The 12,967-nt window shown below is 48.9% G+C and overlaps 1 protein-coding gene across 1 annotated transcript in view; it reads right to left on the bottom strand.

Moving 5' to 3' along the window:
- Positions 1-2,789: 2,789 nt before the first annotated feature.
- The window catches only part of Bpifb4 (BPI fold containing family B member 4), a 21,183-nt gene continuing 11,005 nt past the window's right edge, over positions 2,790-12,967 (bottom strand). The window contains exons 11-16 of the mRNA XM_010628405.1: positions 11,189-11,359; positions 10,383-10,450; positions 8,659-8,701; positions 8,238-8,301; positions 6,312-6,388; positions 2,790-3,110 (exon numbers count right to left, since the gene is read on the bottom strand). Of these exons, the coding sequence (XP_010626707.1) occupies positions 3,087-3,110; positions 6,312-6,388; positions 8,238-8,301; positions 8,659-8,701; positions 10,383-10,450; positions 11,189-11,359 (447 nt within the window). The 3' untranslated portion in view covers positions 2,790-3,086. The remainder of the gene's footprint in view (positions 3,111-6,311; positions 6,389-8,237; positions 8,302-8,658; positions 8,702-10,382; positions 10,451-11,188; positions 11,360-12,967) is intronic.

Here is a 12,967-nt window from a genome sequence, read left to right on the forward strand (position 1 = left end):
AGAGAGAGAGAGAGAGAGAGAGAGTGTGTGTGTGTGTATGGGAGAGTGCTGTGGTCATCCCTTGTTGCTTTGCTACCTGCTTCCCACCATGAACCGTTTCTGCTCTGTCATTACTGTCTGCTACCCACCCTGCCTTGGAGCCAGCCAACTGTGGACTGAAATCTTTACAAACAGTGCGGAAACCTTTCCTCCTTTTAACTTTAGATATCAGATATTTTGTCTCAGCAGCAAGAGAAAAGTAACTAACACAGATCCCCTCCTGAATAACGGGTAGCCGTGAAAGGGACCACAGCCTCTCCCCGGGCCCCACCTACTGTGGCAAAGCTTCCCCCTCTCTAGACCTTCCCCACACTTTCCTGTCCAGCCTGGACAGGACTCTGGTTCTAGATCTCTCTTAGCTCAGGGGCAAGAGTATAGGTGTTATTAAGAGAAACTATAACCTGGGAACCTGGGGTGAGGGAGAAGGTGGACTGTGAAGGCCCCCAGAGGCAACTCTGATGAGCTCATTGGTATCTCTTCCAACCCTCTTCCTTCCCTTAGTTTGTGCTTCTGTTTATTACATTTACAGTGCTCAAAACAGTCTCAAAATTCTCTCTACATTTACTTATCAATGTTTTCTTAGGCTTCGTTATTCAAGATCTGTCTTGTGGACTAGATCAACTCTTCACAAGGGAAGAAACCCAATCACTTTAGTCAAGAGTAGAGTTCCCAGTGCCATTCAGTGAATGAATGAATGAATGAATGATGTAGGCAGGAATCAAACACTGAATCAGACACCTCTACAGTTTAGCTGCCCAATGTTTTAAGCCAAAGAAAACATACAAGGCATTGAGGAAATTATTTTTTCAAAAGACACTAGGAAGGAAAACTGTCTTTGTTTTTGTGGTGCTAGGGATTGGGCCTGGGGCTTTTGGCATGCTAGGCAAATCCTCTACCACTGAACTATACTTCTGGACTGAAAAGAAAATACCCTAATTATGTGAAACAGATTTCAACATTTCTGCATTCCCTCCAGGTTGGAGACTGGGGTCTCAAAACTCCCCAGACTGCCTTCTCTGTGCCCTGGCTCTGCATGTGGACACAGAGCTCTCTGTGGCAGCCCTGCCTGGCTCTGGGAACTGTGTTAGCCAAGAGGCCTGGCAGGTGCCCCCTGTCCTCAGCCCTGCTCTGCTCAGAGCCAAGGGCTCTCAGAGCTTACAACTTTAGGGTTAACCAACTCTGTCATTAGCACATTGAGCACACATTGAACACTTATTGTGCGGTCAGCCTCAGTGCTAAGCACCTCGGAAAGCATAATTTCATTAAATATTATCACACCCATCATAGAGATGAGTTATTATTATCATTATTTATTTTGAGGATGGGGAGATTGAGGTTCAGAAAGGCTAAGGGCCCCATAAAAGTCATCCATTCAAGTGACAGAGGTGTGATTTGAAGCCATCTTGCTAACTCCAAAATTCTTGCTCCTTAATGACCTCCCGATGCCACATTTGGCATTACTGTGGTCCGGGACCCTCTGTAGCAGGCTTTGTGCTTGTTTTTAGTGTGAAGAGTCTGCTGCTTCCCTCCCTGCCCCATGGACAGTGCTTCAGGGAGACTTGGGGTGGGGTTGTCCGGAGGGGACAGTGACATGGCCAGATCTGATTTTCCTGGAATGTACAGACATTAGGTTTTCTATCTGGAAGCCAAGGATGGACTCAAGAGGACTCCTTTGGGAGCCTCTCTGCCAGTTTTCTGGGCTGTTGCTGGATCCATGCTCCATAGGTTTAAATTCAAAAGCAAGAGGAGCCTTGTTTTTTGCCAATTCATATCCCCGTCAGCCACCTACCCCTATCCAGGAGAATAGGGGTATGTGTTTGGGAGAAGGAGTGTTGCAGCATCCCTGAGGTCTCCAGTGCGTCTGTCTGTCTCTCCTCCTCGCATGGGCAGGCAGGAGGGCTCATGACTTGCTTTGCCCAGTGAAATGTGAGCAGAGCTGAAGCTCTTCCCTCCCCAGCAGAAGCTTCTCCGTGCTAGCATCAGATTCCCTGTGCTCTGTTCTGTTTCCTCAGAAAACTGTACAGCTTTGGTGTCAAAGTTAGCCCATGCTGGCCCCTGCAGCATGTGAGCAGAGGCACCAATGTGAGCTTTTGGGCCATAGGCCCTGGAGCTGAGCCACTGGGTTCAAACTTCAGCTGTGTGACCCTGGGAAAGTCACTGCGCATCTCAGTTCCTCGATTTCCTTGTCTGTAAAACTGGGGCTGTCCTGGTAGGTACCCTGTGATGCTTTCAGGAGATTAAAAGAGACCACTTTCCAAAGCCACAGTTCAGGGTTTAGTAGGGGCTGAGCACTCAGCAGGCTGGAGCTCACCGGAGGAAGTGGCGGAAGCCCTCCTCCTCCGGGACCTGGCATGTACCTGTCCACCCTTCCAGACCTCGGCAAGTCACAGTGGGACAACAGGAAGAGAGGAAAGGCAGAGAGCAATGGAGAGCTGTGAAAGAGGGAACCTTCCTCACAGCAGCACACAGGAGTTGGGCTCCCATAACCCCTGGAAGTGTGAAGTGTGATGATTTTGAACTTAGCGCCCCAGAGTCTTGGTCATCCCCATGTGTGAGGAGTGGGGCAGGAACTGAGGCAAGAGGGCTGAGCAAAGGTGAGTGTAGAAGGAAGCTGCTGAGAGTGGAATTAGAGCTCTCCTGCTTATCAGCAGGTTCAGTCACGGCTGGACCATCCCCAGCCGCCAGACACAGAAGGGAAGAAAACACCCACACCCTCAGGATCCTTCACAGAGACTCACTCCAGCTGCAGGGAAGGTGGAATCTTTATTGAAAGTGTAACAGACTCAGCATGGATTCTCCCTGGTGGATCCTCCAGCTTGGTGCCCAAGGTCACCTCCCTGCCCCTGCAGGCTGATGTGTACACCATTGTTCGCCAACAAAGCAGTGGCTGGAGCAATTCTCCTCAGAGTGGGGACAGATGGAGAAGAGGGCAGGAGGGCTGGGAGGGACCTGTCATGGAGGCTGAAGAGACGTGCCAAGGACTGCGTGGAGGCCAGGTCGCTCCAGGGCGGGTTCTAGTTCCTTCCTGTAGCATCTCTGCCTGTCACTCATGTGCTCAGCACCAGGAGGTCCTTGGAGGGTAGAACAGAGAACCAGGTGAGCAGGCAGGATGGCTCTGGTGGGCTTGGCCAGACACTGGGCAGCAGTACTCAGAACAGCGGTGGTGGACAGGCTCGTGTGGGCCTGCAGATCCCTGGCTGGGCCATTATCTTGCCCCGTAGAGAGGCAGGGTCCTTCCCTGTTTGCCCCTCATCTCCTGCATTCCCCAAATAAGAGGAGGCCTGAGCTCTTCTCTCCAATCTTCCAAAAACCCAGTTTACACAATTTTTTAAAGTTCTACAACAAATAATGACAGTAGCAAATTATAACCCACAGAATGAAATAAATATCCACGAGTCCATATTGATGTAACTAATTGACTGAATATATAAGTAAATGGGGGCAGCTCTTCCTTAAAGAATTTCAACTAAGAACTGTAGAAAGTTCCCAGAAACAGAAAATCCCCATTCTTATGTCACAGGCAAGAACCAAATCTGGTGGGAGAGAGTCTGGTGAGAAACAGGGCACATGCATGGACTCAAAGAACCTCCTCAGAAGACATTTATTATTGACAAAGGGGAAACCAGTGATGTTATGGTGCAGAAACCTGTCAGGAGCCACCTTAAACAAGTGACAACAGTGAACCTGTCCAGGACTGTGTCACATGGACATCGTGCCCCAAATGTAGTATGTGGAGAAGGGCACACACCCCATTTCTATCATGTTCTTGCCAAAAAAAATGTGACCTCAGTAAAACAATGAGAAAACATCAGTTAAATCTACCTTGAAGTGTATTTCATAAAGAGGCCAGGCTTATTGGAAATGTCAAGGTCGTAAAGCGCAAAGAAAAGGTGAGAAGCTGTCCAGATGGAAGAACTCTAAGGAGATGTGAGAACAAGATGCAAGATCCTGCACTAGATCCTGCCCTGAACGCAGGACGTGGTGGGAGGGCTGGTGGAGAAGGGGTGTGGATTAACGCTCATGGATCAATTTCCAGGCTGCAGGGGCTGCACTCTGCTTATAGAAGACGCCGCTAACATTAGGGGATGCTGGGAAAAGGATACTTGGGACAACCTGTTCTATTTTTCTCAGCTTTCCTCTGAGTTTAAAACCGTATCAAAAATGTGAAACCATATAAAAAATTTAAAATAAGTGTCGAGATCCATATACAAATGATAAGATGAGCAGTCACCATTCACAGGGGCTACAAGGCCAGGCGCAGGGCTGAAGTTATGAAAACTTCAAACCCAATATCCATCTTACATTTTCTTGTGCTGTCTCCTTTAAGGTTCTGAAGTAAAACTCATAGGTTACATAACCTACTTCTACAGATGCATTTTAAACCAATATGTTCTGTTACTGGAATGTTCAGGTGAAATAAAAATAGTTTACAATAAAATAATATGTATTTCAATATGAAAATATCCAAGCATGATTATTCATCTCTGCCAATTTTCAAAAGGCCTGAGGTGGGCCAGGGATTTAGCTCAGTGGTTCTGCTGCCTGCCTCGCAAGAGTTCAATCTCAGGTACCACCCCCTCAAAAAAAGGGAAGAGACTGGGTGCAGTACAGCCCCATTGAGAACCACTGGTTTGAACGGCTTCATTTTCTCTCTCTCTCTCTTTCTTTCTTTTTTTACCCGGGATCAAACACAGGACCTTGCACTTGTGAGGCAGGCAGCAGCAACACTGAGCTAAATTCCCCGCCCTGCTTCATTTTATTACAACACGGACTCTACTTCTCCCCAGCTGGGTGTCCCCGGGCAGTGGTCTGCCTTCTCTGACACTCAGGCCCTTCACCCTGCGAGTGAGGACAACATCAGCCAGGACCGGGGCAGGACACAGACTCACATCCAACACTGCGCCCGGCGCACGCTGCACGGGTGAGGAAATCATGACGACAATGAAGGTTACGGTGATGACGACAAATTTATGCCATGCCAGGCCTGCTCAGATTCCCTATTTCTGCCCTCGTTTAAGTGAATAATGACAGTCAGCAGTGAAATGCTGAGTAGTTTCATTTCTTTTCCTTTTTGGTTAGTTTTTTTTTTTTTTTTTTTTTTTTTTTTTTTGGGGGTTATACAGGGGATCGAATTCGGGTCCTTGCGTGTAGTTTCTTTTCTTGCCGCAAACTCCACAAGATAGGTATCATTGTTCCCCACTGTCAGATTAGGGAAACTGAGGCTCAGAACAATGCTAGGATCCTGCAGTAGCTCAAGGGATGAAACCAGGGCAGGCTCCCCAGGACTGTCCCAGAGCCTGTATCTGACCCCTGTCCACACTGTCACCCAAACTCACAGCCCACCTCCCCTGGAGTGGGCAAGCATGGCCCATCAGCTGTGCGAACGGAGCAGCCTTAGAAAGGGCATTGCCAATCTGGAGCAAAGGCCTGTTTGTCCACTTCTGAGCCAGCACATTTCGAGGAACTAAGTCCTGGATCCAGAAACAATTTAGGGAACCAAGATGTTCACTGCAGGATTCTGTATTACAATATTAACATGGTAACAGTGGACATTTCCAGAGTGCTCACCATGCACCAGGGGCTGGGTAAGCACTTTCTATACAGAATCTCATTTTATCCTAAAGACAGCCCTGTGGCTATGTACCATGGTAAGCCTCTTTCTATAGAGGAGAAAACTGAGGTTCAGAGAAGTCTAGTTGTTTGACCAGGACCACCCAGCTGGAAATTGGCAGGGGCAGGATTTGAACACAGGCTGTTGGGCTCCACAGCCTCACCCTTGCCTAAGGTGGAAATGTGATGTAGTAATCGGAAGAGCCTTTAATGACTACCTACTGTATCTGTGCCAAAAGTACTGAGGATGTAAACACGAACAAGTACAGTCCTGGCCTTTGTGAGGCTTTCCCAGTCCAGTGGGAACACAAGAGACCCTGCATTTGAACTTCAAGGCAGCTGCCATCATTATAATGAGTCAATTACTTCAGGAATATTTATTACAGGCAAGCCCATTATATCTCTGAGCCTCAGTTGTCCCATCTGGAAGATGGGGACAGTGACATCTATGGTAAACTCTCAATAAGACTGTGGATGTGAGAATTTCCTGTAAGGATTTTTATCAACTTCATTCCTATTCCCTCCGCCCTGAACTTTGAAGGGAGAGGCTCTGGGCCCCTCTTCTTCTCTTTTTCCCAATTGTTGACCTGATCTTTTGCAGGGACCAAAGGTGACAGCAAAGGACAGAAGGAAATGCATGACAGAGGTCTATCTTCCCTTACCTCCAAGACATTAATGCCTGCATTGCTGAAGTCTATGTTGAGGATTTTGGGGAGAGGGACCCCAGAACCCAGCACAGCTGTAAAAAAGAAAAGAAAAGGCCATCAGGCACAGTCAGCACGGCCAAGAAGTGTCTGCCTAACCAGAGGCCCCTGTATTTGGAAGAAGATTGGCCACTCCCGTCATTTCCCAAGGTCTTTGCCCCTGCCTGGCACACTCTCCTTTGCCCTGGCCTTGCTGCTGAGCACTGAGCCTTCCCTGACACGTCACCTCCTTGTGAGGCTTCCTGGACCCCAGCCCTGGTATCTCCCCCCACCCCACCCCTGACCTTGGCCATTCGGGAAATAAATCACAATGCATAAACTCCCTGTTTCTGCATCTTTTGCCCCTAATCTATGGGTCCTTACAGGCAACAGCTGTGTCCCCAGCAAGGAGGGGAAGTCAAAGGTTTGCTGAGAGACAAAGATCAGGGGAGTCCCCAACACATGGCTGCCATGGATTTGCCATTTGGTTTCAGATCATCTGAGCCTAAGTAGACTTGCTGACTAATGTTCTAGGAAGAAGGGAGGGAGAAATGGAGTAAGGAAGGGAGGATGAGTGAGTGTGTGTGTATGTGGGGTGATCAAGTGAAGTTAAACAGACTTCTTGGCCCAGCAAGGACTTTTTAGAGAGCCGAAGTCTTTGTAAATCTACCCTATAAGATTATCTTCAGCATTTCCCAGTCTTGCTTGGCCATGGAACCCTTCATTCAGGGTAATCAGTGGGACTATTGTTTTATGGTGCCCACTTTGGGAACCACAGATCTAGTCCAATCTCTTACTTTTGAAAGTGATAGACTGCATTTCGGGGACATGGAAGGACTTCCCCCCAAGTCCATGCCACATCTTAGTGACTAAGCCAGATCGAGAGTCTCAATCTCTTGCCTCCCAGGTAGATCAACCCAGCTCTTGTCACCACGCTTGATCCCTGCTTGTGACCAGCTCTTTCTCTGCCATTGAGACTCAGCCTCCCGCAGTGGTGAGTCCCAGAATAAGGGTCTGCGTGACATCAAGATCTCTCCAAAGGTATGGCTGGTGATATCAGCTAGGAGTGGCAGCTCTCTGTCCTCTCTTCTGTGAGGCAGGAGTGGGGAGAAGGAGTTTGGGGCTAAGGTCACCCATCAGAATGAGACTGGCCAGCTGTTCAAGCAGCCGTACCAGCTTCCAGACTCCTTACTTCAATAAGGACCTCTGTGATCTCTCTCTTGAGATGCCACAGAGAGAATAAAGCATGCTCAGTCCAGACCGCTTAGAAAGTTGGCAAGGACGTCACACTGGTAATGTGGATGATGCTGGTCAGGAGGTGGGAGATAGGGGTCAGGTCAACTTTAGTTTTATCTGCAGATTGAGCTCTTTATAAGATGTAGTCACTGTATAATTAAAAATGAATTCATGTTTAAAAAGAAGTCAGGAGATATCTTGACCATAAGAAAAAAATGGAGAAATAGAATTTAGAAGGAAGGAAATATGCTCAAGTATATCAGATCAATTGCCTCTGGAAGGTGAGACTTTTTAAAAATTGTTCCAGACTTTCTAAAATTCATTTGCATAGCATTTGCCTAAGTAGTCAGGAAAGCAAAACAATCAGCTAAACAAGACAGACACAAGCAAGCAAATAAGGAAGCTGATGAACACGTGGGGACCAACATCACGACACTATGCTCAATAAATATACACAAGTATTATGCATTCATTAAAAATAAATTTTAGAAATTAATTGATTTTTTTTAAAACAGGAAAAACTTAGATAAATAAGCTTCAATTGAAGATCTCAAGAATACTATTGAGGTAGCATTCCTCAAAATGAGTTTCCAACATGCCCAGCAAACCAGTAGCCCCCTGGTACCCAAGCCATGTGCTCCCCAAAAGCCCACGGACACCCACACTCACCATTCATTGCAGGCATAAATGCCAGGTCAAAAATCTTCTCAACCAGCATGTCCATGAGGCCCACCTGAGGGTAAACAATGAAGACTTAATCCAGGCAGGGGTTTACCCAGCTGGGAAGAGCTTTTTGGAACCTGTCTCTGAAGCCCGAGATGAATACCTCATGTTACTGTGGGAGAGGCTAGGATCTCTGGCTAGCAGAGCCTAAGTCCCAAAACCTCTCAGCTGACAACCAGTGGTGCCTGGGCCCCGTGTCACTACAGGTAGGGAGGCTATGGTTCAGAGGAGTCCAGGGCTGGTGCCAACCCTTTGGAATTCACACTCTTGTCAACCTGGCCAGGCTCATAAGGATCTCATTCCCAGTAGCTCTTCCTGGCCTCTGTTCCCAGGGGATCTATCCTGAGGGCCTGGCAGTGGTACTTACATCAAAGTTGCCTACATTGGAGGTTTTGAGGTTGAGGTTGGTCCTACAGATAAAGAAAATAGCCCATTAGAAGCAGTGAACCCTAAAAATCACAAGGCACTTATATTTCAGCCGACTATCAGAAACTCTCTACCAAAATCCTCTAGATGACCCACGTCCTGGGGGAGTCTGTAAGAACATTGCTAGTTTCCATCTAATGAGCACTAACTATGGGATGGACACGGTGCTAAGGGCTTTCCGTGTAGCGCAAGTCTGACATCATAACCACTTGCTGTGTGGCCTGCCTGGAAACCACAGTCTCTGATGCTGGGCTATTCTGAGAGGGGAGGCCTGGCCTCAAGGTTTTGTTCTGCTCTGTGATAGCCTCAGTCTCATTGCACCTGGATCTCACCTGAGAGGCTGGACCAGGCTCAGCCAGGGGGTAGAAGGTTACTTGGGACCACTCAAAAGGATCAGCTCAGTGTCCAGCCAGAGGGTCATGTATTTTATTCCTTCTTGACTTCTCATTCCTTTTCCAAACATCATCCTACCACTCTCCCTACTGGAAACCCCAGATCTTTCTGTAGCTGCTCCTTCTCCTTTGGACCACAGCTACACATTGCTGCCACAGAGACTCCTCCGTGGCTGTGACAAAAGTCACCTCATGAGTACTCCCATGGTTGGACTTAATAAACATTTGCTGTAAGAAAGAAAATCTTACAATCACTTAAGAGCATGACAGATATTTGACATACAATCTCATTAATCCTGAAATGGAAATAATAGTACTTCTTTCCATAGGTTGATGTCAAGAATTAAATGAAGAGCCGGGTGTGGTGGCGCACGCCTGTAATCCCAGCACTAAGGAGGCTGAGGGAGGAGGATTGCTGTGAATTCAAGACCAGCCTGAGCTACATAGAGAGTTCCAGGTCAGTCTCAACTACATAGTGAGACCTGCCTCAAAAAATCGAAAAAAAAAAAAAAAAAAAAAAAATTAAATGAAGGCACATCTAGAACTTAGCTCAGGGTCTGGCACGTAGAAGGCATCTAAGAAATAATAGCTATTATTTTTAGGAATCTTATGAAATAGGAAACTATTGTCCCAGTCTTCAGATGGGAAAGCAGAGTCAGCCACTTGGGCAACATCACACAGCCAGTCACGTCGGGATCTGAACCCATATTGCCAGACTCTAAAGCCAGTACTGGCAGCCAATCAATGCAGCAGGTCACACAGACCTGGGTCAGTTCTAGTTTCTCTCTGTGCTTGCTGTGTGGCCTTGAGTAAATAAATCCACCTCCCTAAGCCATCATGTTCTCGTCTTCAAAAAGGCAGCCAAATAGCCCTGACTTCACGGGTTCTTCAGGAGGTTACAACCTATATGGATAAGGACGAAGAGCAGAGCTCTAGTACAGCATCACCACAACATTGCAATTGTTAACCATGCTTCCGGTGCTGCCAGGAAGTTCTTTCTGTTCAGTCCATGGCTTCACCTCACAGAGGCCCCTGAAGTAGTGTTTGCAGGGTCAGCAGGCACAGGCCATTTTTACCTTGCAGCCCCTTGAGCCATTCAGGAGGCCTCTAGGATCTCCGGCCAGCAGAGCCTGAGTCCCAGAACCCCTCAGCTGACAACCAGTGGTTGGCCTCCCTGGTGGCCTTCTGCTGCTTCCCTGGGTGTGAGATAGCCACAGCAGCCCCCAAGACACCTTTCTGAGGAGCAGGAATCTAAGGCAGAAAACTCCCTTACTTGTCCAGCTTGGTATCGATCATGAGCTTATCCCCATCCACAGAAAATGAGGCCAAGAGGTCTGTGTCCTGGAGGGAAGGAAAAGAAGGAAACATCACTGCTATCGTGTACAGGCCTCTGTCACTGAGGGCTCACTGCGTGCCTGTTGCTGGCTCTGAGTAGAGAAGCTGTTCCCGGAGGCCTTGGCGATGCCTCATTATATTGTGTAAGCAAGGGGCTTGCAATAGCACTAGCCAGCACAGGAAGGAGTTGGAGAAACAAACAGCCAACATTGGGCCGGGGATTTGGCTCAGAGGAACCGCGCCTGCCTCACAATCACAAAGTCCCGAGTTGGATCCCCGGTACCAAAAAAAGAAAAGAAAGCAAGCAGACAACATTAGCTATTTCTTGCAAGTAATTCACAGAATGGGCCGGATAAACATTTCTCAGAAAGACAAATGCCACAGAATTCCATGCTTGGTACTGTGGATGTTTACCAAGACTCTCTGAGATGCCTTCGAGAGAAGGAGGTAGCTATGAAACTTTCTCTAGGTGAACTATTGCAGATTAGACTGGGCATCATGTAGTCACCTCAGGCCAAACCCTTGTAGAAGAGGAAAAAGCAGGCCCAGGGGCGGGAAGTGACTTGCCCAAGGTCACACAGCCAGAAATGGTAAAGGCTGGGTATGAATTATCCTCTGGCCCCGAAGATGGGCGAGCAGTCCCTATGGTGGAGACTGGGATCTGAAGAGGTCTGGGGGCTTCAGGAAACCAGGAGGCTCTATCTTGAGGCCCAGCTGAGGGCCAAGAGCACCCCAGACACTTACCACATCGATGAGGCAGATGGTGGTCTCGACATCGTTGGGCTGGGAGACCACAACCTCAGAGGTGGCAAACACCTTCACCAGTGCTTTGTCCTTCTGCAGTGTCACTGACGGTGGGTTGGGGACCTGGATCTTGATGGTGAGTGGGCGGGTCTCAGGGTACTGCTGGAACACCTGCGGGTGGGCATGGGACCGGGTGAGTGGGGCCCTTGGAACAGCGGGAGGGGAGGTTGTCAGCCACCCTCCAAACCGAGATCCAACATTTCCAGAGTCCAACAGGTCTCAGGCGAAGCCACCAGCCCTGTGGTACAGGGGTTGGGAATGAAATCTCTGAGCCACTTACAGGCTGTTGTAAGAATTGAATGGGACAGTGCTGGGAGCTCGGGGCTCAGCCCTTGACACAAGGGTGCTCGAACCTGGCACTGAGCCAACTGGGGTCTCATAGGCTGCCGGCCCATGACCTGAGTGACAGTCTTGACAATTCCTGGGGTACTTTTTCTCTGGGCTACAGATGAGAAGACTGAAGCTCAGGGGGAAATGTCAAGCAAGATGTCCAAGGCCATCAGGGAGGCGGAGGTTCCAGCCCCAGCCCTGTGCCACCCTTCCTACAGTGAGAAAGTCCATGCCTTTGGGCACCTCTCGAAGATGAGATATCACCACACAAAGCCCAGGCCACACCATCCTGCCTGTATTCACCAGGTCCAGGGACCCACTGGGGAGGGAATGGAGCCTGTTTGTTGCAGACTAAGCCCCAAAGCTATTTGCTAGAGAAAAGAAATGAAAGAATAGGGTATAAGAAAATTTTATAAGCCGTAAAATGCAGTGTGCACAGGAAGTGCTCCAGCGAAGAAGGATCAGCCAGCATCCTGGAGCAGCCCCTGCTTACACTGGAGAATGATGCGGCTGCAGTTCCTCCCCAGGCCACACGAGGCGATAGCGACCACTTGTTGGATTTGACCCTGCTCCTGCTTCTGAATTCCAAACAGGACAAGGAAGGCGGAAGGAGGGCAGAAATGCCCGAAACAGGTGTGGATGCAGCCATTCTTCACCTTGAGAATACTTCCTGCATTTAGAGCTGTGCCACAGGGCACAGGACCATGGTCCCAGAACCAGCGCTGGCATCAGAAAGATCTTTGTTCCATCTCTACGTGGCCACTAACTGAAGTGGTGAAGAAGTGGTGAAGGTGTTTGCTCCAGTCTTTCCAAAAGTTTTTGGTAATTATCGACAACAATAACAGTTAGAGCCCTGCCCTTGGATTCCAGACCCCAGGTCCGTAGCCACCCTGAAGGGTGAGCATGGTTGTCCTCATTTTCCGGGTAAGCAATGAGATGCCCGGAGTGATAGGGTCATTGCATATGGAAATGTGGCTGGGAGGTGCTGTGCGGAATCTGCCATCTCCAAAGGTCTGGCTCCTTCCCGCGAGGCCCCACAGGCCTGTGTGCCTGGCCCTGTGCTGGCCTCTTTTCCCGCATCATCCCCTCCACCCTCCCAGATCACCTGAGCTTGGCTTCGGTCAGCATGGCTTTGTTACCAGTGAGCACACTTGGACTTGGAGATGTTAGGTCTCGTGTCACAGTCACATAGCAGAGGAGCCAGGCCAGGCCGGGATTAGACCTGCACAGGCTGGTCCACTGCCAGAGTTCAGAATCTGTCACCTCGTCCCTCCATGTGTCTCATCCAGGTGGGATCCGTTCTCCAGGCCTTTGTCACTGCGCTAGGCAGGAAGGTGAAAGCCTCACCCTAGCGCTAAACACCTTTCCTTCCAACCGGGGGGGGGGGGG

Source organism: Fukomys damarensis, unplaced genomic scaffold, assembly GCF_012274545.1.
Source record: "Fukomys damarensis isolate Sample0158 unplaced genomic scaffold, DMR_v1.0_HiC HiC_scaffold_22, whole genome shotgun sequence".
In the NCBI taxonomy this organism is placed as follows: Eukaryota; Metazoa; Chordata; class Mammalia; order Rodentia; family Bathyergidae; genus Fukomys; species Fukomys damarensis.